Source organism: Manacus vitellinus, unplaced genomic scaffold, assembly GCF_001715985.3.
Source record: "Manacus vitellinus isolate BGI_N305 unplaced genomic scaffold, ASM171598v3 scaffold_49_pilon, whole genome shotgun sequence".
In the NCBI taxonomy this organism is placed as follows: Eukaryota; Metazoa; Chordata; class Aves; order Passeriformes; family Pipridae; genus Manacus; species Manacus vitellinus.
In genome coordinates this window covers 1,693,024-1,718,135 of record NW_021940603.1, presented here as the reverse complement: position 1 = coordinate 1,718,135, position 25,112 = coordinate 1,693,024, and the positions used below count along the sequence as shown (strand labels likewise).

Here is a 25,112-nt window from a genome sequence, read left to right as displayed (position 1 = left end):
CAGCACAGCATCCCCCCTGCCTTGCCTGGCTGCTGGATCAGCTCAGGAGGTGGGGGGAGACCAGGGAACCACCACAGTTGGAAAAGTGACCTTTATTTAAAAAATAAAAAGAGCAACAAACCGCAAATGTTCTGCAACAAACCCCCTGTGATATACTTGTCACAATGCGTGTGCGGTGTCCATGCTGACCTCTGCGAGGGGTGGGGGGACACCGGGCAGTCCCTCAGGGCTGGCAGCCACATCCCTGCTCCTGTCCCAGCCAGGAAGGCACTACCTGGCTGGAAACGTCAAGCCAGAACAGGGACCATCGCCCACAGCAGGCACTTCTCTGGGTCCACGAGTTCCAGCCTCTTTCTACCTCCTGGTCCAGCTGCTGGGGGGCTGCCCCCTCCCCAGGGTGATGGGCAAGTGCAACTGGAGAGCCCGGGGGAAGCCGTTCCCAGGACGGGGCTGGCACGGAGTGTCCCTCGCCAGGAGCACGGCGGTGCCCTGGGCTGCAGGAGAGGAGCTCGGAGCTGCTGAGGTGAAGTTGCTCCCGAAAGAAGGTAAAACGAACCCAAATGAGACAAAGAACTGGCAGTGCATGGTGGGGTGTGGAGTCAGTCCCTGGGCTACACCAGCCCCGCTGCCTTCTCCTGCACGTTGTACTCCTTGCTCCTCTTCACCTTCCAGCTGATGAGGGCGAGCAGGACGGTGCCCACCACCTTGTAGCCCACCTGCAGCCCCAGGTATCTGCCAGGAGAAGAGCAGGGAGAGGCCGTGTCCAGAGGTGGCACCTTCAGCTGGCCCCAGGCTGAGCTGGGGACCATCCCTGTGGCCAAGGCCGCCAGGGGGGACAGGGCACAGGTGCCAGGGGTACCTGTTGCGGAGGAAGTTGTTGTTGTAGTAGGCACAGAACCGGCGCTGGGTGCACTGCTGCTGCCAGTAGATGCAGGACGAGTCGATGAGCGCTCCGAACATGGCTGGGGCTGGCAGCCAGGCTTGGGAGAAGAGAGGACGGAGTCAGGCTGCTGTCCCTGACGAGGTTCAACACCTCCTGGGGCTCCAGCAAACCTTCACTGCTCCCCTCAGTCTCATGAGGAGATGGACACTCACCCAGCAGCCTCATTAGTAAGAACTGGACACCGATGGCAAACGACTTCTCGTCCTGGTTCACCACCCTGCAAGGGAGAAGCCACGGGAGGTCAGAGTGGTGGTGCTGGCTCTGGGTTTGGTCAAGACTTGGGCTGGTTGCACATTTATGACATCCCATGGATCTCAACGTGGGGAACCATAACATCACACTCCCCCCTGTGACTCCTGTGTGCCCCCACCCACACCCAGTGCTCACCGTAACACCATCATGTAGAGGGGGTTGTGGGACAGGCAGGCGACCAGGGCAGCGAAGGAGATGAGGAATATGGCAGGTAAGAGCATGTCAGAGCAGCTGAGCGGACAGGAGCCTGAGTACAGCTCCTTCCCAGGGGGGATCTGGGAACAGTTCTTGTAGATCTGTTGGAAACGTTTGGAACAGAACAAACATAAGACTCCCAAAGCCAAGAGCAGGGATTTTAGTGACCCATTGGACCACAGCCCTTTGCAGGAGACCGATGAGAGCATCATCTCCAATTTTAAGGCCACAGCCATGGCATCCTGCAATGGGATGTGCCATCATCCCTGTTGCTCCAAGCAGACTCCCAGGAATTCTCCATGGCACCTTCCCAGGACTCCAGCTCCCTGGTAGACTTCCCAGCACACTGTGCCAAAAAGGTTCCACCCCCTTGTTGCATCTGTCAGGTTCCTGCAGCATCACTCCCCTGTCCCCAGCGAGCAAAGGTTCAGGCTGCTTTGCAAACCACGTGCTTTACTCACCACTTGGCTGGGGTTGGAGGAATTGATGGTGCTGCTGGTGCAGCCAGCGAAGCAGGGCGAGATGTACTCCACCTTGTTCTCCCAGCACACCGGGTGGAAGATGTGCTTGGAGCAGCGGCACCCACTCGGCTCCTTAACCTGCTGCTGGGAACTCAGTGTACTGCCAAAAAGGAGGAGGGAAAAATGGGGGAAAAATTAAGAAATAGGACAGAAAGAAGAAAAATAAAAGTCTCTCTTGCTAGTTGACCGGTTTTCCCGTTCCTGTTTGGACTGGGACACTGCCAGCAGCAGCCTGGCCTCCTGCCAGCCCCTGATCCCCGCAGGTACCTCTGGAAGTGTACAGTGAATGTCACAGGAATTATGTTATGTCTCCAAACAAGTACTCACACACTTCTTTTTTCCTTTTTTTTTTCCTTCCTTCCCCAGCTGAAAAGTAATTGGCCAAACTCCTGGAAAGATGGACCTGGGCTCCATCAGAGCTGCACAAGCAGCTGTGCGAACAGCCCCAGCTGGAAACACCACACAGACACAAACTGGAAGTGGGCACATTCCCAAACAAGCCTGATGACAGCGAGGACAAATCCAGTGATCTGTGCTATCTTTCCTTCATACCTGAGGGAGTGCATCTGCTAAGTGGCACAGCAAGAATCCTGCAGGAATGTGGCACAAGGGAGCTGTCCCTGGGCAAGGTGGGATGGGGCTGCTCCATCCCTGCAGGAAAATGGCACCAGAAACCCTAACCCTAACCCTTGCTGGCATTTCCACTAGGAAATGAGCACAATGCACTTGATATCAAGCCTTGGTGGTATCTAAATACCATTTTTATCTTAAAAAGTCATGGCAAGGGTCAAAAGTATCCACTGAGGTGCCGAGAAAGGTGATGTCCAGCTTGAACACAGGAAGCACGTGAGGTGATGTGGACACAGGCACTAATATTACTAATTTCCCCCTAAAAATCCAGAGTGAAAAATACATCCTGCTTGTCTGGCACAGAAAATCAGGGATAAATGACCTCCCAGGCTCTCTGTGCTGTGAATTGCATGGATCAACTCCAGGCAAATGGGATCAAGGAGCAAGCAGCAGCACGGCGATGTCTACTGCCTCTCCACCTGCGTGTATCCCTCCCCATGGGCAAGCGGGACAAAGGCTGGAGAAACAGGGAGCTGGGAGCAGCCCAACAACCTGCATTACCTGGGGGGGTAGATGCCCTCGATGTGCCCTGTGGAGCAGCCCATGAAGAAGATGGGGAGGCAGAGAAGGATGGAGAACATGAGCACCACCACAGCGAAGCGGGGGATGGCCCGCAGGGAGAAGGCGAAACGTTTCATGATGATCCCTCCTAAGAGCATCCCAAGGGCTGCTGCCGGCAGGTTCACGGCTCCTGCAGGGAAATGAGGGCATTAGGGGGGTCCTGCCTGCCCAGCACCCCTCCCTGGACAGGGGGTGCCTGTGTGGACCTCGTGGGAGCTGGGAGAGCCCACAAATCCCACCATTATCCAAGGCAGCCTAAGGCAGCTGGGAAACCTCAGGCCAGGAAAGTCACCAACCACCCCAAGGTGAACCCCAGGTCTCACTTAAAAATGAGCTTCCAGTGGCTTCTCCTGCAAGAATTTAAAAATTCTGGGGAATACAGGAGGGTGGGTCTGTGCTGATGGGTATTTTTTACCTCCATCCGTGCTCACCTATGAGGAAGTTGGCCTGGGAGGAGGAGGCACCGTACTGCTTCTCCAGGAATTTGTTGAGGAAAGTGGCCAGACCCGCAATGACCGAGGAGAAGCTGCACTGAGCCAGCACCAGGAGGATGAAAAGGGGATTGAGCAGCAGCCTGAGGAAGATCTTCGGGAATCCTATGGGGAAACAGCAGGAAAAATGACTTTTAGCCATGTGATCCTCACGCCAGCAACTTGTACTGGGAAAAAAACCCCACCCTTAGGCTGTTCCCAGCGAGGATGTCTGTGGGACAATGACGATCTGCTGGGGATGTCTGCGGCCATGGGAAAGTGGGATATGTCTTGGCAGCTGGCAGGACTATGGATGAACACAGTGTTTTCCTGGGGGTACATTGTGTCCCCCGGCTCTGTCAGCAGAGGCAGACAGACTCCAGGCTCCTTGGGGCCAGCTCTGTTTATTTGGTCTCTAATGAGCTTTTCTAATTAGCAGAGAGTGCTGGGGAGAGCCGGCATCATCCATCAAAACCCTGTTGAGATGGAGAAGAGGGAGCTGGCAGCTCCAGGATATGACTGTGGTGGATGGAGAGGGAAGGAGAGAGGAGGGCCTTTATTTGGGAAGAAATCGTCATGGAGATAAAGGGAGTCATTAATCTGGTCCCTCACCATTGGCATCCCTCTCAAGCCCATTTTGGCTACACATAAACAGAGCAGTGTCAGCTGCAGTGGGGTGACCTCCTCGAAGGGGGGGCTGGTGGCGCCAGCAGCCCCGTGCCCACCCCTGGAGCTGGGGCCCCTTTTCCAGCACACACCATTTTAAGTTCTTCAAACCAATCATCAAAAACAGCTCAGGCCCCACAGACTGCTTAAAGCAAGAGGAAGGCTGTGTCCCCCTTCCCTTAGGGCAGGGCATGCTGCAGCCCTGGAGGTGCCAGAGCTGGCCCTGGCATTGCCACACAACACCCCTCGGCTTGAGATACCATCATGGAGGTCCCCGCCCGCCCACCCTCGCCTGGACGTGCCAGCCCTTTACTTTTTATAAACTCCAGCAGGGAGGTCTCTTCAGCTGCCCCTGTCTCCATCTTCCTGAGCATTCCAGCCTCCCCGTTCCGGTCCTGGAGAAGGGGAGAGGGGCAGGCTGTGGTGAGAGGGGGGCACCCATGGGTGGTTGGCACCATCCTGGGGCGCAGCGAGGCTGCAGAGGGGCAAGGTCTGTCCCAGGTGCCTTTCAGCCCCAGCCAAGCCTGATAATCACAGCAAAGCCCCATCCAACCTGGCCCGGAGCACTTCTCTAGGCTGGGAGAGCTGGGAGTGTCCAGCCTGGAGAAAATAAGCCTCCAGGGAGACCTTAGAGCCCCTTCCAGAGCCCAAAGGTGCTCCAAGAGAGCTGAAGAGTGACTTTGGGCAAGCCATGGAGTGACAGGACAAGGGGAGAATGGCTTCCCACTACCAGAGGGCAGGGTTAGGTTGGGATATTGGAAGAAATTCTTCCCTGAGGTGATGAAGCCCTGGCACAGATTGCCCAAAGAAGCTGTGGCTGCCCCTGGATCCCTGGAAGTGTCCAAGGCCAGGTTGGATGGGGCTTGGAGCAACGTGGGCTAGTGGAGGGTGTCCCTGCCCACAGCAGGGGATGGAACGAGATGAGCTTTAAGGTCCTTTCCAGCCCAAACCACTCTGGGATTCTATGACTAAAGGGGTGAATTATCTCAAACTTCACTGCAGCCCCTGAGCAGAGTGGCAAGACAGTTTTTCCTGCTTGGAGAGGCTTTAGGAAGTTGGAAAGCTTTCCTTTCCTGAACCCTGGCAAAAGACCTCTCTTTTAACTGTGCAAAAAGTCTGAAAGTGAAAGTTGGAGTCAGCTCGGCTCAAGACTCGTGAGTCCTTTAGCCATAACCATGAAATATTTTGGTTTTGATTTTGACCTCTAAAGAATGGATGATTAAACAATTTCAAAACAGAACTCAGTTACTTTTGTGACAAAACCAGATTGGGGCTTGGCTTTGAAAACACCAACATGAGAAATTTTAATAATTTTGCATCTTTTAAAATCTGTTTTAATGAAAGGTTTGCTGGGCTCTCTTCCTCCCCCCCCACCCCCACCCCAGGGACAGGTATTCCCTCCCCGAGCGCTTCCCTGCCTCCAAGTCATTCCAGCCTATGGAGATGAGGTCTCACCTCTCCTTTCAGCATGTACCGAGGGAAGAAGAAGTAAGGGATGGAGGTAAGCACCAAGCAGCCTGAGGAGATCAGCAGCCCCAGCCACCAGGCTCCGATCCACCGCTGGTCCCCCGGCATCAGGCGCAGTGTCGCTGCAAGACACGAGGACACACTGTAAGAGCTCCAGGGGTAAAAGGGGCAAATGTCCATGAAAATATGGACTGGTGGAACAGAAAGGGTCCTGTGGGCACAGCTCAAGGATCTCTCCACTGGCATGGAGGAGCAAATGGACAGAGGTGGAAGCTCCCACCGACACTGGCAGCAAGACCAGCCCTGGTTGTGTTTTCCTTTCCCTGGCCAGGACCCTGCACAGCCACTCATCCCAACTGTGCTGAGCCTCCCAGACGGCTGCAGGATGGATTTAGTCAGCATGGAAGCACACTGCTGGCACAGGTTCAGCTCTTCCCCTTTCGAGCCAGCCCATCAAGTGGAGATTACAGGGTCCAGCTCCATCCTCCTCCTCTGGGAGTATACAGTGGGTTTGGAACACGCTGCCTGCCAGGGATGCTGAGCCAAGACAGGGACCAGGAAAGGCCGCAGCTACTTTCCTGGAAAAAATTGCTCTCCCATTGTTCCAGGCTCAGTCACTCTGTGGTTGCAGAGACCAAGGGAAGGCCCCGTGCCGGCAGACAAGCGCTGCTAATGAGCCCCATATCCGAGTGGACGAAACCCTGGGCGCCTTCTCCGGAAACAGGAGGAGAAGGTGAGAGCTGCTCCGTCTCCAGCGGAGACATCCTTGGGCTGGGCTGAGAGATGCTCACGGGAGGTTTGACAGATTGCTTGGCTTGGCATGGGGCCCACAGCTCCCCGTGGCCGGGATGTGGTGGCTGGAAGGAACCAGCGGCAGGCTCCAGGTGGGAGCCCTGTGCCAGGGTGTGGCAGGAGAGGAGCCCACATCCCACTGGAACAATCATCCCACTTCCCCAAACAGGACCACTCCACTCTGGAGCTCGGACATTATCATGGAGTGACCAGGCAGAAGCTGCCAAATCCGTCTGCCCTCGCGGGGAGCGGGCCAAGGCTTTTTGGAGCTTCCTGCCCAGGTTCATTTGTTATTCTTATCAGGCATCGGACAAAAAGTCAGGCAGGCTCTGATCTCTCTGAGGAAACACAGGAAGAGCCACATAAATGATGGAGCTGGGGAGAATTCTTCAGTGATTAAGTTACCAGAAATAATAAGCATGTGCCGCTGATAAACAAAATTATCCCTGCTGTGGCGCCGGCTTGGTCCCTCTCTCTCTCTGCCGATGCTGGTGAAGGGTGGTGGGGAAGAGGAGGAGTAGACTCAAGCCTCCCATGTATCCATAGGGCAACAGTTGCCCTATAGTTGTTTTCTCCATCCCTGGATGCTTCAGTTGTCCCTGCTCCTCTCCACCACCGTGCTGGGGTTGTGTGATACCTCCTCAGTGTGGTGGCAGTGGGCAGACCCAGCCATGACAACCAGTGCAGCACCATGAGTTGGGCTTGTCCCTACCACAGGCCTCTGCTTCAGTGGTGGCTTCAAGACCAACTGTATCCTTCTTCATGGGATGATGGAGTAGAGGAATGTGGTCTTTCCATGGCAGTGCGTTTTACAGGTCACAGGACTGGTGGCTTCTGTCACCTTTGGTTTCACAGTGACCTTCTGACTCAGAGGAGGTTTTTAGGACCATCACTACTTGAGAAATACTTACCAGTGTCGACCCTCCCGATGTCCACGAATAGCCGCAGCACCACAGATCCCAGCAAGTATCCAAAAGCTGGGCCAAACACGGCGATGGCAAAGAGGATGGCTGGGAAAAGGGAGCAGGGAGAGCCAGTGTGAGCAGGGAATAGTAGTTCCAATGCAAATATGGCTTCTGTCTTCCCAGGTGAGGCAAGAATGATAGTACTACATACAGAGGGGGGAAACCACCCTTTAGCACCTGGTAGATGATGAGAAGGTGCCCGTTGCTCAGCCACTGAAGGTGGTGTTTATCTAACAGGAACAGGAGGGGGAAGGCAGCTGCTGCAGGAAAATGTCCCTCTGCTCTGCTGCAGTCAAGGTTTTTCTGGGACACTAAAAGTTGTCAGCTACACCGTGAATATCTGTGATCCACTGGGACAAAGTGAGGAACCCCTGGGAGCAGCAGGACGGTGGCGTCCTGGGCTCCCACAGGTGATGGAGACCTTCACCTCCTACAGGAGGCCAGCAAAACAAACCCATCCCAGTCCTCAAATACAGGCACAAACCTTTGGTGCAAACATCAGGGGAAGTGAAAGATTCTGAGAGCAAAAAGGCCAGCAGACCACCCTGGGTCCAGCTGAACCATCCTGTTCCAAAACAGACAACCTGCACCCAACCCGTAAGGTCAGAATGTTTCCTTTTGACTCATTTGGAGTGAAAGGATCCAAGTTCCCTCCTTGAAAGAAACACTTTGCACAACATTCTTAAACTATTCAAAAGGAAACAGTGTCTTGAACTGCACCATCCATAAAATGAAGCCAGACTCAGGGCGATGGCATTTATCTTGTACTGAGGCAACCTGGACCTTCAGTAGCCCTGAAGTGACCATCTGTATTATACACAACACACCAGTCCCATTTTCTTCATCTTCAGAACCTTTCATGGTCCTTCAGTCCCCTTTCCTTCATTTTCCTTACAGGTCTGGGAATTCAAATGTCACTCAGAGGTCATGGGAACAGCAGCCCCTCACTACAGGGGGAAGACAAGGATGCTTGGGGCTTGGAGCAATCTGGTCTAGTGGATTATGTCCCTGCCTGTGGCATAGGGTTGGAACTAGATGACCTTTAAGGTCTCTTCCAACCCAAACCATCCTGGAATTCTATGATTCTATCCCTGCTTTTACCAGCCCAATTAGCTGAGAGGAGTGAGCAGTACCCACACGTGAGACTCTGCAGTGCTCTTTGGTGGTGTGGCAGAACTTTCCCGGAGCAAAGCACTCCTGGGAGGGTCTGGAGACCCTGCCAAGCACTCCAATGCTTGTCCAAAGCCTGTCCTTGGGAGTTTAGTTCCAAAGGTTTTCCTTCTCCTCTAGTGCTTACCTTATTTTGGGACATCCGCTTTCAACTCCTAAATCTGACACCTTTGGCTGCTCTAGAGACATTGTTTGGCACCAGGAGGAATCAGGTTTTTAAATAACTTATGGACTGAGCTTAAAGCTCACGTAGGCAGGTCAGCACCAGATGGGGTTTGACATTCATAGGAGATAAAACACAATTTGATGTGGAAGCCAGGACCTCTCTCTTTGCAATCAAGAATTCCTCCTGAGCCTGGGAGCCCACATCGGGCAGGGACCAATTCCATGGCAAAAGTGTTGATTTTGGACCCTTGATACAAAACCTGTGTTAGTGGGCTCTTGCAGGCTATCATATTGCTGGTTAAACCATGACCAATCAATGCTCAATAAGAACAGGAGATGGTCTCTGAGAAGCTTTCATTGCAACTTTTCTCCCCCGTGAATGGCACAGGATCTCACAAATGCAAGGGAGAAGTCCCAGCTCATCCATCTCATCTCCTTGCCCTGATTTTTTGGCTTCCTATCACCCACTTCATAAACATAACCCTACAGAGAACAGCTGACTGTCAAGGGGAGAGACAATCTGGCTTTTTAATCAGGGAGGATTTTGTCTGAGTCCCTCTGGCTGCTCAATCTGTGTCCATGGATTCCTCTCCAGATAAATACCTTGATATCTCACCTGTAAGGTCTGGAGGAGACAAAATACACAGCAATGGTCCCACTTACCAACGTACAGAGGGGAATTGTTGGCCTCTGCGAAGTCATCCACATAGGATATCCCAAAGGGCTGGATGGGGACAGTCCCGATCCCGGCCAGCAGCTGGGCAATGACCATCATGGCCCACATGCTGTTGGCCTCCTTCTGGGGGTCACGAGTGGTGTTTGGGCACACAAACTTATTCTCTGGATAGCAGAGCTCAGCCTGCCCCTGGCTTTTGTTACCTGGAAGGGAGAAAAATGAGCATTACAACACAGGCACATCCTCTGCCTCCTCCCACACTAAATCACAAAATAGCAGGACTCTCCAAACCTGCTGGATTTTGGATGGATTGCTCATTTTATTTACAGTTCTCCTTGCTTTGCCCTTCCTTTGGAGTATTACACTGAGGTCAGGGCAGCAAACAACCAGGCTGTGATTTTAATCAAACTTTTAGAGTTCATGGGATGGAGTTCTCGGTTTAATGAGGGCAAACCTAACCCATGGCTGGTTTTTGTTATCTGTGGTCTTTGCTCCCCTGTGGTACCCGGGCAGGAACAGGGGGTGATGCCTTCTGGGGTGACCTGGCTTCCCTGAAGACACTGTCCCTGAATCTCCATTGCCCTCCTTGTTCAGGTTCCTTCCAAAACATGGTTCTTGCTTCTTCATACAGTCCTCTGAAGACCATGGGGAGGTCTTCAACCTGCTCCAAACCACTGTGAAAACTCCAACCTGGACTGGAGCATCTTCATGGGCTGTTGATAGGGTTAATTTGTTCTTTTCCATTGCCCAGCAATCCTCATAATATCTTTGCCCTGTTAGTCTATTTTTGCACAGTCCATCCTCTAATCTTATTCAATTTAGTGAAGTTGTTCTGCAAGAATTGCACCACGTGCAGAACTTCAGGGTCAAACACAGTTCTTGGTGCTTCCCTTCAACCTTTTCAGTGATTCCTGATTATAATCATACCTCCATGGCTGTACACAAATTTAACACCAGTCAATCAGGGCATCAGCATTACTTGACCAACTCATTCTCCATATAATTCCTGGCCAGTTTCCTTACTGTTGTACAGAACTACCCATACAAGGGAGCATATAGAGCATAAACACTGAGTCAAAACTCACAAAGCTCTGGGCAGGGAGCAGGGTGATACCTGATCCTTCCTCCTGTTTCCTTCACAGTCAAAGCAGCCCCTGTCCCAAATCCTGACCTGTTCATAGCCTGGTGCATGAATTTAAGCTGTTGGAAAACTTGGCATCTGATGCCTGATTTACTCTCCAAACTGTCCGACTCAAAAGCCTTGGGGATGGGGACCAGCAGAGAGTTGGTTTTTGGAGGTGGCAATCCCTGAGGAGACTAAGGCTCATCGGCATCCAAGGATCTAGGTGCTGAAGTCACTTAGGAAAGGCCAAAGCCAGCCTTGTGGCAGGTGATGCAGGTGATGCTGATTACTCTTTCAGCAAAGAAAATAGAGTGTCATCACACACATGAGCTTGTTCCCAAAGCCTGCCCAATTAAACTAGGAGCCTTCCTTAGTGTGGATCATAAGGCTTATAGGCTAGAGCCTATAAGAACAGGCCCTGGGGACGGGAGATCTTTGCTCTATCATAGGAGGGTGGGGAGGCCCTGGCACAGGTTGCCCAGAGAAGCTGTGGCTGCCCCATCCCTGAGAGTGTCCAAGGCCAGGCTGGATTGGGCTTGGAGCAACCTGGGCTAGTGGGAGGTGTCCCTGCCCATGGCAGGGGGTGTAACGAGTTGATCTCTAAGTCCCTTCCCACCCAAACCATTCCATGATTTTGTGACCACAGCACAGCTGGAATAACATACCCAGGAGAGGCAGAAGGGATCCCACATGTAACTACTGCACTCAGAAGGGGTTTCAAAAACATAATGAACTCAGGCTTAATTAGCAAATTCTGACCTCAAGTCTCTCCCCAAAACACTGTGTCTAAATTGTGTGCGCACTGGACACAACCCCTCTCCTTGGGCAGTCCCACCCTAGCCCGGAGTGCCCAGAAGTGGTTCTGTGGTGGCACAGCTCATGGTCCTTACCGGTGCTGAGCGTGGTGTACTCGTAGGGGTCCGAGAGGAAGTGTGGCAGGGTCACCAGGAAGGCCCCCAGCGCCAGCAGCAGCCCCCCCACGCCGATCACCCGCGGGCGGTGCACGCGGCTGCCGAAGTAGCTGACGAAGATGATGAGGACCACGTTGCCAATCTGGAAGTGTCAGAAGACATCACAGAGGGTGTTAAGACCTTATAACTGTGCCCAGTTGGGTGGAGAGCTCTGTTATCTGGTGGTGTTTGACAGAGCAGGAGCGGCGCAGCCTCCACTCTGCACGCTCACAGCGAGTCAGTGCTCCCTTCTCACCTAAAACCAGCAGGGCACCTCCTTGGCTTCTGCCACCTCTGTGCATCCCTTGTTGTCATGAACAACTTCACAGCCTCCCTGTGGTCTGCATGGGGTTTCTTTCAGTACCCAGAGCTGTCCCCCACCCCACAGGAATCACAGAATCGTTAAAGTTGGAAAAGCCTTCTAAGACCATCAAGTCCAATCATTCACAGCACTGCCAAGGCCACCACTAACTCATGTCCCCAGCTGCCACATCCACATGGCTTTTAAATCCACCACTGTCCTGGGCAGCTGTGCCAGGGCTGGACAACTCTTTAGAGGAAGGAATTTTCCCCCATACACAAACTAAACCTTCCCTGGCACAACTGGAGGCCATTTCCTCCTGTCCTGTCACTTGTTACCTGGTAGAAGTGTGACACAAACTATTTCCTACAAAACACATCAAGAAATGAAGGGTGTTGCCTCCATTCCTATGACTCAAACAGACACAAGCCCAGCTACAAGGTACAGCTCACTGCAAATATTTGTGACTCTGGACATTTGCAACTGCAGATGCAATCAGCTAAAAAGCCATGAAATCACTCAGTTCACTCAGGCAAGTGGATGAACACCACAAAATTACCATTCAAGGGCTTTGCCAGCCTGGGACAAGCTGGACATGATTTTAACTTTGGCATGTTGGAGCTGTCCTTGCTCATTGCAGGGGGTTGGGTTAGATGGCCTTTAAAGGTCCCTTCCAACACACGATTCTATGTATGGCTAAGAAAACTTTCTATTTATGTTTACATGGGCTTCCTTGCTTGTCTCTCCGTGGTTTTTGTTCTTGGAATTACTGCAGGCACCAATGCAAAAAGGCTGTTGTCCCAGACAGGCTTGGAAGTCACAGCCAGTAGGGAGTCTCAGTAGGCTCTGAGACAGTCTTTTTAACCCCAAATGTAGGTGCTGGCTGAGGTAAGACCATTCACTTCCCCAAGGACCTAGCAGGATTCCTAGTGCCCAGATTCCTGATGGAGCACCCCATGTGCTCACCAGGGAGCTCATCAGCAAGGTGAGCTGCCACCAAGCACTTTGTCTCTGAAAGCAAAATAAAGTCTCCCCCTGCACGTCTTTTCCTAGTTGGCCTTGAGGAGCTACCAGGAAGGATACAATTCCTGACAATCTGAATGTGCAAACTTATTCCAGAGGAGTTATTGACTGGAAAGGGTTTGTGAGGAAATCCTCAACCAGCTCAGCAACTTGCCTTAAACTGTGACAGAGGGTGGGATTAGATGGGATATTGGGAAGAAATATGAGGTTTGGGAGGCCCTGGCACAGGTTGCCCAGAGAAGCTGTGGTTGCCCCAGCCTGGAAGTGTCCAAGGTCGGGTTGGACGGGGCTTGGAGTAACCTGGGTTAGTGCACATGGCAGGGGTTGGAACTGGATGAACTTTAAGGTCCCTTCCAACCCAAACCATTCTGGGATTCTATATCCAGTGAAAGTCAGCTCTTGGCCACAGGGCCATCACCATATAACCCTACATTCACCCTCCTGGCAGGTGGTAGAGCAGAAGTGAAGTGTGAAGAGGTGTCCAAGTGCACAACAACAGCTGCTTCATCCAGCACACGTGGGCATGGCCAAGGAAGCACTGGGTGTGAACAACCCTGACAGCCTATTTTGGGAAGGTGCCCCCCGTGCTCTGGCCACTCCCAGTTACCTCATGCAAGCTGGAGATGAAACCTGAAGAGAGACTGGAGAGCCCAAAGCGCTTCTCGATGGTGGTGAGGCTGCTCTTGAAGTTGGCACTGTAGAGGAGCTGGGAGAGCTGGAGAAGCCCGTGGCACAGCACAAACACCTGTGGGCAAACAAAACGTGCCATGCCAGTGAGAACCCTGTCAGAATCATAAGCTCATTAATGTTGGAAAAAATCTCCAAGATCATCAAGCCCAACCTTTGACCAAGAACCGCCATGGCCACTAAACCACATGGCAAAGTGCCACGTCTACGTGTTTTTTGACGACTTCCAGGGATGGTGACTCCACCACTTCCCTGGACAGCCCATTTCAATGATTAACCACTCTTCCAGTGAAGAAATTGTCTCTAATATCCAATCTGAACCTCTCCATGCACCACTGGAGGCCGTTTGAGGCCGTAGTGCCCGGCTGCTGCTGCATGACTGCTGGTGATCACACCCTGCGGGAGTGGACTCGAGTTGGCTTTGGCCCCTCTGAGTTGGAACATCCTTGGGTTCACTCAGCTGTAAAGTCCATTAACAGACTCTGCTCCAAGGGCTGTTACTAGAAAAAGTTGAAAAAGGGTTTTAAAATCCCCAGAGGGAAAGGATGAAATATGCACATGGTCTCACTACTGGAAGACCTTTGTAGTATTTCAAAAACAGCATCTTCCCTTGAGCCAGGCTGTGAGCTGGGCCAGGAGCAGAGCTGCATGGAGGCAGAGGAGGGAAAATAGAGAGAGTTTAGGGGGCAGGGCAGAAACCTTGTCCAAAGAAGCCGGGTGGCCTGTGAGAGGAAGGCGCTCTCAGTCAGGGATGCAAGAGGCAGCTCACCAGTGTCTTTTGATCTATATTTAGGCAGAACAGTTTTTCTTTATTTTTCTTGGAATGAAATGCCTCTACACGGTGCCAAAAGTATTTCAGAATTGTTAAAAAAAAAGATAAAAAAAAAAAGGAAAAGGTCTTTTTTTTTTTAAATTCATAGGAAATCAAATATTTGCTGAATACCGGAAGAGTGTCCCACAAAGATAACGGCGGGAAGTGCAGGATGATGGATGGGGGATCAAAGGTACTGCAGGGCTGACAAATTCCTGATGTCTTTGGCCAGGAGAGCAGAGATACTCCTTATTTGGAAGGGTGGTAGCACCCAGGAGCCCTGACCCCTTGAGTGATGAAAAAAAAAATAAAATCAAAAAACACCAAAATTGTCCACCCAACATGGAGGATGCAAATTCCACAGGTGGGTGGAGTGGTGTTTTGGGGAGCAGAGGAGGATACCAGGTCCAGCAAATGTGGTAGAATTTGGGTAGAAGGTGGGCAAGAAGATGGTTTCTTTGGAAGCTTCTCCTGCAAGGGAGGAGAGCTCCAGCCAGAAGACCTGGCTGGGTATCTAAAAGCATTAAGGGATAGGAGAGATGCTGACAGACAGGAGACAAGAGGATGGAGATGAAGGGAAGGAGAAAATGTAGTCCTGACAGTGCAAGGGTAGGCTGGGAACAAACCTGGAGACCACAGGAAAGTCAAAGGAGACAGGCAAACACCCCAAAAATGAGGAAAGAAGGCTCACAGGGACAGGTTGCCACCACGGACTTCCCAGCCACATCTCAGAGGGGTGACAGCAGACAGGCTGGTACCTGGCTGGCGTCTGGCTGGCGTCTGGCTGGCATCTGGCTAGCATCTGGCTGCCTGGTAACCAGGTAGGAGGGAACAAATTCCCAGGCTGGGACTTTGCCCTGACAAAAAGCCACAGAGCAGTGACATGGGTGTAACGTGGGAAATCCTCCCAGAAAGGGACAAAGTGGAAGTGAAATATCTCCAGTGAATTCTTGAAGCAGAATGACCTCTCCACCCTCCAGCTATCAACTCCCACACTCAAAACCCCATCCCAGCACACGGTCCTGCGGGTGGTAGCTGGATCCACCACCCTCCCCTTCCCCAGCCCTGAGCTGGGATCACCATGGGCTGGTCTGGAGCAGAGAGGTGACTCCTGCAAGGATGGGAACTGGAGGAGGGATCTTGTTGCCTGAGAACATTAATTTTTGTTCCTGCAGCTCTGGCCAGACCCTGCTGAAGCCTCTGGAGTAAGGAAGCACCAGCTAAACAGTAGCAGGGACCTCCTGAGCTGCAGAGCAGCTGGAGGCAGAGTTCTCCCGTCGTGAGGCGTCAGTTGCAGAGGCAGAGCTGTTTACCAACAGGGAGGGAAGAGGGTGGATCACCCAGGCCTAATTTAGTGTAGCAAACGTCAACCCAATCCCAGGGCAGATGGAGAGATGAAGTGTTGGAGAGAGAGAATGGAAGGACGGAAGGGAAGATGAGGAGGAAAGGCAGCTTGACATCCCAGAATGCTGGAGTTGGAAGGTGACGGGGAGAAGATGGAGGTATGGAAGGACCATGGGAACCACAGCAGGAAAGGAGAGGGACAAGCCATGGTCAGAGAGGGCAGGGGGGAGAAGGCAGATCTGGCAGGAGTCGAACCAAGATGTGTTTATGCCTTGGTGATAACCTGGGCATGGCCAAAATGGAGCCCTGGATCCTGAGATGCTTGGGAGCAAGTTGGGGCTGCCTGCTCCCCATCCCATGAGGAAAGACAAGGTGGGAGAAATGCAGCTGGAGAGCATCCATGAAGGAAGAGGAATATTTTGGGTGTGGCTGCTTCCCCCTGCCCATGAGTCCTTCTAATCTGGCTCCTGTGAGTGGAGTTAACTGGAAAGGCAGCAGAGCCAGAAGGATGCTCCAGGGATCCATCCCACCCTGAGACCACACAGCAGCCTCGGCCCTTGGATGTGGAGAGTCCTGAGGATGGGATGGGAAGGGCAGGGGAGATTTTTTTTTCCTTGGGAAGAAACTGCCACCCAGAACAGTTGGAGCAAAGCAAAACAGCCTTTGCTCTGGGATTTGTGCAGCTGGAGCTTGGCTTTCCCAGACGCACTCCGACCCTCTGGAGGTGAGAGCTGTGCCTGATTTAAGACTTCCCCTGCACTCAGCAGACTCAGTTTTAATTAAAATAACGACAGCCCAAACCTTGAAGGCTCTGAGTGGAAATAGTTGGGAGAGGTGATTACTTGGAGGGCTCCCCAAAAGGAGCCTGTGAATGCCCCGAGTCTGGTGGAGATGGGGGCACCACTCTCCCTGGTCCCCCCGAAGGTCCTCAAGGGTCTTTCCCATCCCTGTCCTTCTCCCCACGCGTTCCATCCCCACGTGTTCATGCTGACCACCCACAACTCGCTGGTCCATGGAAATCAGCCCCGACCTGGCCCTTCCAGCTGCAGAGCACTGGATGTGCTGCGCTGACCCCACGCACCCGCCTGGGAGGGGACAGAGCTGGTCCTGGGAGGGGACAGAGCTGCCACAATCCATCCTCCTTAATGACAGAAAGGGGCTTTTAAGGAAGAGCTGAGCTTGTTTGCCGGGAGGTTTCGCTGAAGCAAAGCCAAGGCGAGGGTGAAGGCACGGTGGGAGGTTAAGGAGCTGGGGACACTCCCAAGTGCTGACCCTCCGGAGCAGATGCTCCCATGAGAGCCTGGTGGATTTTGGAGGCTGCAGGCTAGGAGCAATCGCAGACAGCCAGGGAGCAGCACAGAGAGGCGAAAGGCATGTACCCACATGCATCCACACACAAAATCCCCTCTTAATCATCCCCACACTTCCTTTGGAGCGCCGAAGAAATCCTGACTCCAGGCTGTTTATACAAGACACTTGACTCCTTTCCAAGATGAGCTTCGTTTAAAAAGGAAACAAACTCCTGGGGAAGGTCCCTGGCAGACAGGCTGTTGCCCCCACCCAGCTTGTGGGCACCAGCACCTCCCAGGACAGTGCTTTTTCCAAAGGAAGATAAACCCACCCTACTGCAGGGAACAGAGGGGACTGGTCCTTCCATGCTCTGGACAAGGAGAGCTGGCAATGATGCGGTCAATCCCTACCCAAGCCTCCTTCAGAGAAGATGTGTCCAACAAATATTTAGATTTCCTTTCATTTCAAAGTGAAATGAAGGTGAAACACCTCTATGGAGCCTCAAGGAGCCAGGAGACTCCTCCAGGAGCCAGGAGAAAACCCCTCCAGGTGGGAGCCTGGCTGTGCTCTGCAGGGATCAAGGGTTTGGGAAGATGCTGCTACCTGCAGCATGGTTACTGTTCCTTCCTCTCTGCCACCTGGAGGAGGGAGTTAAGGGTTAATTCCTTGCTCTGCTTCCCCAGTTCATGTCCAAAGTCATCTCTTGCCTCATTTTTCAGTGTCTTCCCCTTGGCAGGCCTGGCTGGAGACAAAAAAGGTGTAAATGCTGTTGACACTGGTGCTAATCCCTGTGCCCAACAGCCTTCCCACAGCAGTGTGAATGGAAAGAGCCAGGGCTTTGTTAGATGGACACATGGACTGCCTGGGGAGCAGAGTCCCTCACAGTCTCAGGTGACTGATGACACCGAGGTAGGACATTGCCCAGAGCAAAATTAATCTGGCTGGAGTAAACCCTGGAAAAGAACTAGGAACAAGGATGCTCTGTTAGCTCTTTCCCTACACATGGCACTACTGGAGTTGCATTTTAGGCTCCAGAGAGCCTAAAATTGTTTCACTGTGGTGGAAAGTCAGGAGGCATTCCTCCCAAAGGAGACCCCAACTTGCCCACATCTGAAGGCTCCTCCCACTTTAATCTCCTAAACTTCCAAGAGACAAAAAAAAAAAAAAAAAAAAAAAAAAGGGGGGGGGGAACTGTAGGAATTAATAAGAATACCCCCAAAATTTTAAAAGAGAGAAGACAAGCTGTTTATTTTAGAGCTTGTATATGATCAACTCTGGGAGACTCTCCTGCAGTAGGACAGCTGAGAACACTCAGTCCAAAAGAAATATATCAGCTGGAAAGGGAAAGAACAGGGAAATGCATCCCTTCTCGGCATCACTTTCCTATGGGCAGCTGCCTGGATTAGAGATCTAAAAGCACCATGAAAGACGAAAAAAAAAAGCAACAATCCCACAGAAGGAACCAAATACCCAGCACACAGACTTGTCCTGCAGCACAGAACCTCTGAGCTCAGCCAAGGGGCAGAAGTTGGCTCCCAAATGTTATTTCTACTGCAAATAATAAAAGAATATAAAAATTAAACTGATCAGGGATTGCCTGAAGCACGTTGGAATGATGACTCTCTACTGCCAAGCAATGCACACTTTACAGCCCCCAGTTGTCACGAGCAAAGACAATATTTGCCCTTTTTGCAGCGAACGCAGACACGGGATTTCCCAGCACTGCATCCCAGTGCCCCAGCCCAGCTTTGCCCAGAATGGAGGTTTTTGGCTGCAGAGGGTTGCTGAGGCAGACCCTCAGCGTGGGAGGTGTGAGGGTTTGATGCTTCCCAAGAAAACACTGCCTGCAAAATACGATGCAGAGCGTTCAGCAGCCTCCGACCCTCCCGCAGTTTGGGTGGTCTTTGCTCTCTCATCTTTTTCCGAAGGTCTCTTTTCGTTACGGTGCATCAGGGTCCAATCCCGGTTTCCTTGAAGGCGGCAGCTCCAGCTTGGCTTTGTTTTCCCTGACCCACAAGCGTGTGTAAACACCACTCCCGCCCGGCGCCCCGGCCATGCCTCGTGCTCCGTATCAGCGTCGCTCCTCTGCCACTCTGCTCACGACAATCTTATCTACGCTAACCACTCCTTGCTTGTGTTTGGGCACCGAACCACCTCGCCTCTCATGAAATTACCTTGATTCATGTCTCCTAGACCTTGATCCCACTAAACTTGCAAACCCGTTTCGCCATCTGCCTCTCTCCCGTCTTCTTCCTTATCCCGCTGCTGGTGTTGCTGGCGAAGGCCAGGTGGTTCTTCCCTTTTGGAGCTGATCCCACTAAAACCAGACATAACACAACGTGGGATCCATCCAAACCCAACCTGTGTTGTCTGATGCTGGAAGACCCCCATCACCACAGGTCTTTTTCCCCACCCCACCTGTCCTAAGGACCCTCCTTGTTTCTTCGGTACAAACACTCAACCAATCCAACATCTCTCCCTGAACAGTGCCCAGTATTGAAATATGCTTTGATTTTTTTGCTTAAATCAAAGTCCCTAATCAACAGTGTCCTCTTGGTGTTTCCCTCTCCAAACCTACAGCCTCCAGACCCATGACTTGATGAATCTCCTGTCCTTGCTAAACAAAACAATTCATAATCTTTTCCAACAGGATATGAGAGCACAACTGGTCCATCTCCAGGCTTCTGAAATACACTCTTCAGCAAATTCCTTTAGTCACTTCAAAGGAAGGGACAAAAAAACTTGCCCTGCTGCTGTTGGGACCTCAGACCCAAAGGCAGGGCTCCTTGTTTCCTCTGCAGAAGGGATCCAGCCTCCCCAAGGAGGGGAGAGCTCCCCACTCCTGTCCACTGCTCCCTGCTTGTTCCCAACACCTTTACCCTGGAATGCTTTAAAGCCTTATCACACTCTGGGAGCCCAGTCTCCTACTGACCCTGCTGTCCCCTCTCCTACCCTCTTCCATTCCATTCCTCTCCCTGCCATGATATAACACTCAATTTAAGCCTCTCCTAGGGCTTTTAAACTCTCCTGGATTATCTCCGGCTGACATAAGTGAGAATAATTCTCTGTTATCCTCCTGTTTCCTTTTCCATGCCAGGCAGTCCAGAGGCATGGAAAAAAAGCCTGCACTCCCAACACTTTCAGGCTGCTCCCCTGCACTCTCCAGCTCACCAGCTTCCAGCTGAAACCAGTCCAGCTCCTCTAAATCACAAGATATTTATAAAGCTCTCCTCCTTGTCATGTTTCTGGGGATCCCAAAGTCAATTAAAATAGCTCAAAACCATGAAACAGACAGTAAAGGCAAAGAAGCCAAAATATCTGAGGCTCTGTAAACAGAGAACTCCTGTGAAATAATCCTTTTCCAGTGTCTGGAAGGGCAAGACAGATATAGAATCATAAAATCATTAAGGTTGAAAAGACCTCCAGGATCACCAAGGCCAATATGGGCTTAAATCACATCATTGGGACTCTGGACTGGGGGACATTGATGGGGTCCATGGCCATGTGTGGGTACCAAAAAGACCAACCATCCACCTCTCCTCCACCTTTCAAACCTGTTTTGTTCCTCCAGGCTGTGAGGTCCTTGGTGTCCCCAGTGACACTGGGCACAGGCATCCACCTGAAGATTGGATACATCCTGCATCTGCTGAGCAGGACAACTCCAAGCCCCCCAAATCCCAGTGCCAGTCAACACAACCCTAGGAGCTCTAGCTGTCCTTCCTCATCATAGAAATCATGCAATGATTTGGGTTGGAAGGGACCTTAAAGACCATCCAGTGCCACCCCCTGCCGTGGGCAGGGACACCTCCCACTAGCCCAGGTTGCTCCAAGTCCCGTCCAACCTGGCCTTGGACACTTCCAGGGATGGGGCAGCCACAGCTTCTCTGGGCAACCTGTGCCAGGACCTCACCACCCTGGGAAGAATTTCTCCCTAATATCAATTCTAAGTGTCTCATCATCACACGTCACCACCACTGGGGGGTTACCAGGATACTCCATGTTTCTCACCGGGGACAGCGCTCGGCAGCCACCTCCCAGCCCCAAAAACTGAAGGCCTTTTCCCTTCTGCTGTGTCTCTCCGTGTGAATCAAGGCAAACAACTTCCCGAGGGCTTGAAGCAGCCCTGCCCCCTCGGAGTGGGCACTCAAACTGAAAGCACAACCTCTGGGCTCATTCCAGGTGCGATACGGCACCGACGGCAAACACGCTGCCAGCTGAGCCGGGCGGGGCCCGGGAATATCAGCACTGACCGAGCCCGAGTGGTGTCACTGCCAGTCATTAAGTACCACGTGTGACTGAGAGTAACTTTCAGCAACAACAGGGAACTGTCACCAGCCAGGTTCCCGCAGGGAACAGAGATCAGCTGTAACCGCACGGATCTGAGCCAGGGCCACATCCACAGGGCACTGCCTCCCAGAGTGCTGCTGCGCTGCTCCTGCATCCTGAGCAGCGAGTCCATGACTGCCACCCCCATCCCACTCTTCAAACTCCCACAGAACCCCTCAAACCACCCCTGTCCACCATGACCTTTCCCTCCCTGATGCCCATCCCTGGCACCACTGTGCTCCCAATGCCTCCAAATATCGGTGGCAACGGGTCTGGTGCTGGAAAACACCCCGAGAGCGATGGGAACTGGTGCAGGGGGCTGGTGGTCCCCTCAGAGGGAACATGGAGGGACGAGGTGGTTTGCACAGAACAATAATTGGTTATTTTGGCCCAAGCCCTGCAAAAGGCACCCTGAAAGTGGTCCTGACAAGTGGCTTTAGGGATTAAATATGAGCTTCATACTTAAGACTTCCAAGTCTAAGCCACAGCCTCCCAAGCCTGCCTAAAGTAGGGAACTCTGTTGTGTTGGAAATACTGTCCCTACCAGAAACTGCCATCACTTATATGAGGATGTTGTGTCTGACTAATTTAAACACCTTTACAGCACCTGGATCTGGGCAGGGGGTGATGCCAGCAGCTTCCCACAAAATCTGGGGCTGGATGAAGCCTTTTTATAATCCACCATTCCCAGCTTCTTGTACAAACAAGAGCTACAAAACCCTTCAAACCCAGCTGCTGACCATGTTGTACCTGCTGACAACCGTTCACTCCAAAAGTTCCCAAACCTGGAAATTCCACTTGGACACTTTGCTTTCCTACTCTGTCTTGAGGGCTGGGAGGACTGATAGTGCACGCAGGCTCTGCTTTCCTACCCAGAAGCCGTTCTTTTCTTAATATATATATATGTTTTTAACACAAATGTCACAGCACGGGAAGAGTGGGCAGGATGGGGGATGTTGCTGCCTGTCAATTTATGTACATTTGCTCTTAAAGCAAGAATTTTTCTCTGAGGGATGGGTGTCCTGACTCCCCACCGTCCCAGAGGGTGCACATCATCCACCTGATGCCAACAAACATGTTTGGGTAGAGCTCAAATTGTTCCTTCACACGCTTGCACAGCGCCAGTGCTGCGCTGTTGACTCTTGAAACAAAAAGCACTTTTTAACACAGAAATTTTAAAAGGAAAGAAAAAAAGTTACTAGAGTTTTAAAATCATTTTTAAAACTTTTTTTTCAGGTGCTGGTTTTCCCTCAGTGCAGCTGGACTTGCAGCCACCAGGGCAGGTGGGAGTGGGGGTCCCTGCCGGTGTCTCCAGTTTGTGGGTTCACTCTGCACACGTTCCCCACATGGGCCACCACCTCTCCCTCTGAAATCACCTCTGAGGACCCCCAGACTGGCTCAGTGCTGGGTGTTCCAGGCTCCTGGCTTAATTTTGGAAGGAAGACACTGGAGCTGGAGTTGGTGGGCACAGGCAGCCAGGCACATCCTGGCACTGTCAGAGCTCCTGCCACCAGCAAAGTGACACCCCCAAGTCATCTGCCCTCGCCCAAACTCCCCTGGAAGGTCCCAGACACGGCCCTAACCAAGTGCCCTGGGGCGTGTGGGGTGCTGAGCACCCAGCCCAGCTCCTGAGGCACTCACAGCCCTGCAGCTGCCCATGGGATGCACAAATGGGTTAACAAGTATTTGTTGGGGCTTTTTATTTTTAATGCTGAAGTGTGACATCCTGAAAAAGGGCTTGGCAATGTTTTCTCAGCTCCAGGCTATTTTTGCTTGCTGCCAGTTGAAGGGAGCTGTGCCTGTTTGCAGGAAAGGGCATGAACTGCAAGAAGGGCTCTGGTTTTGGGTGGCTTTACTCACCCAGAGTCATGGTCATTACTGCAGCAGCCTGGAGGGGGTTAAGGCCACCTTTTGCACCTCCAGCAGAGGAGGGAGCAGGTCACCAGTCCCCTCCAGAGGCACATCAGTGTAGCCAGAGGCAGCCCTAAATCACCCAGGGTGACCTCCAGCTCTTCCTCCTGGTGCCCTAAGCCAAAAAGTGCCATCAAGTCACCTGCTGGAACAGCCCAGCCTGGGCAGTGGGGACCTTCAGGGATGTAGGAGTCAAAGACATCGTCTGGGATGATGCCTCCAGCCCAGGCATCTCCCAGAAGGAGCCAGTTGGGTACCCTACAACATCCCCACAGAACTTTGGGGGCTACAGCACAGCCCAGGGAGGAGTGGGTAGCACTGTCCTCCATGGAAGGTGAGGGAAGATGGATGGCAAACAAACCCCAAACCTATCCCAGCTGTGATGCCCTACCCATGGCCACACATCCTGAGAACATGCTTGGCTGTAAAGCTCTGACAAACCCTTCCCTGAATCACACACAGGCTCAGATCCAGTAACACTGGTGGGAAATCACACCCCAGCCCTGGGCACCACCGGCAGCACCGGTACAAGGGGGTCCTGCCCTCTGGCTGCTTCTCATATGTCCCCAAAGCTGCTTCGCCCACGGGCAGCTGCCATTCCCCAAAACTGCACCCGGCTGCTCCGGATGCTGAGGTGTGGAGGTGCTGCCAAGTAAGGCACGAAAATCAACCCCCCCAGGGGAATCCTGGCCAACGCAGGGGGATGCCCCGGGGACAGGGACCAGCACGTGCAGCAGCCTCGGTGCACATCCAGAAACGGGCCGAAAAGTGGGGGGGAAAAAAGACGGGGTGATGGGTGGTGCAAAATCAGGATGGTTGGCAGGGTGTAAAACGTGACACGTGGCCGGGATGACCCGCGTTATCTCACGCAGGCAGTGAGCTCAAGAGCCTGGAGCTCAGGCAGGGACCGGCTTCAAGATGACAGCAGGTGAGTAACCGGGCAGCCAACGCCAGAAAACCCACTTCAACCCGCCAAGCCTTTGCTTCTGTCACTCAAAATGCTCTGCTCAACCAAGTTTTTAGAGCAAGCCCATGTTATTCTAGGGCAGTGTTTTCTTTTCACACCAGGATGTGGTTAATCATTCCCTAAGCAGCAGCACACCGTGTACCGGACGCTGTGGGGAAGCTCACAGAGAGCTGCCCGTGGGGTGCAACACCCATGTGCAGTGCCGGGTACCACTGTGAACCCCACCAAGCCCCCCAGCCCTTCCCACGCACCGAGCAGGACGAGGTTGCCCCGGACCGCCCCAGGAACTGATATTCAAATTCTGCATCATCAAACAGCCTTCGTTTTACCGGCGGTGCGAACGCGGGGCGCGGGGACGCGTGGGATGGGCTGGGGTCACCACCCGCACAAGCATCTCCTCCCTCCCCGCGGCGCATCCCTGCCAGGTTCCCATCCTTACTTTGATGTTGCAGAAGATACTCCGGGAGCAGGTGCTGGAGCTTTTGGGGATGTCAGCTGGGGGTTTGCCAGCTTCGGGGTGGACTCCCATCGTGACGGCTTCCCGGGGAGCCCCCAATAGTTGGGCTGAGCTTGGGCTCCCGTCCCTGTCCGGCCTGTCCCGCTGCCCGCACGGTCTGTGCCGAAAACCCTCCGAGGCTGTGAGTGAGCCAGGCAGCGTGAGCGCCAAGTTTTTATAAGTCGGCTCCGGGGAGCGATGATGAAACGCTTTCTCTTTCTCCTCCCTCTTTTGCTTTGTGCACCGAGGGAACTTTAAAGCCGCAGGAAGCGAAGGGCAGAGCGCAGGAAGCAGGTGGGAGCGAGGGCTCGGCGACCCCCGCGCGGTTGGGGCTGTGGGACGGTGTTTGCCCACTCGTGGGGGCACCCAGAGCCCTGACCCACCGCTGTGCTCACGGCCCGGGCTGCGGG

At 52.8% G+C, this 25,112-nt stretch overlaps 1 protein-coding gene across 1 annotated transcript; it reads right to left on the bottom strand.

Annotated features, from left to right (window-relative positions):
* Nucleotides 1-83: 83 nt before the first annotated feature.
* Nucleotides 84-24,828, bottom strand: SLCO2A1 (solute carrier organic anion transporter family member 2A1). The gene is made up of 14 exons (XM_008919600.2): nt 24,646-24,828; nt 13,478-13,615; nt 11,487-11,649; nt 9,461-9,676; nt 7,409-7,507; nt 5,694-5,827; nt 4,552-4,633; nt 3,534-3,698; nt 3,043-3,232; nt 1,852-2,011; nt 1,331-1,491; nt 1,096-1,160; nt 860-980; nt 84-732 (listed from the first exon to the last, which is right to left on the bottom strand). The coding sequence occupies exons 1-14, from the start codon at nt 24,733-24,735 to the stop codon at nt 612-614; spliced, it is 1,905 nt and encodes a 634-aa protein (XP_008917848.2). The 5' UTR covers nt 24,736-24,828; the 3' UTR covers nt 84-611.
* Nucleotides 24,829-25,112: the final 284 nt, after the last annotated feature.

Excerpts from the sequence above, each read along its gene's own strand:
- SLCO2A1 (XM_008919600.2), bottom strand. The coding sequence starts at position 24,735 with ATGGGAGTCCACCCCGAAGCTGGCAAACCCCCAGCTGACATCCCCAAA. Across the intron at positions 1,161-1,330 it reads CTCTACATGATGGTGTTACG|GGTGGTGAACCAGGACGAGA; the intron begins GTGAGCACTGGG and ends TCTCCCTTGCAG. Across the intron at positions 981-1,095 it reads CTTACTAATGAGGCTGCTGG|CCTGGCTGCCAGCCCCAGCC; the intron begins GTGAGTGTCCAT and ends TCTTCTCCCAAG.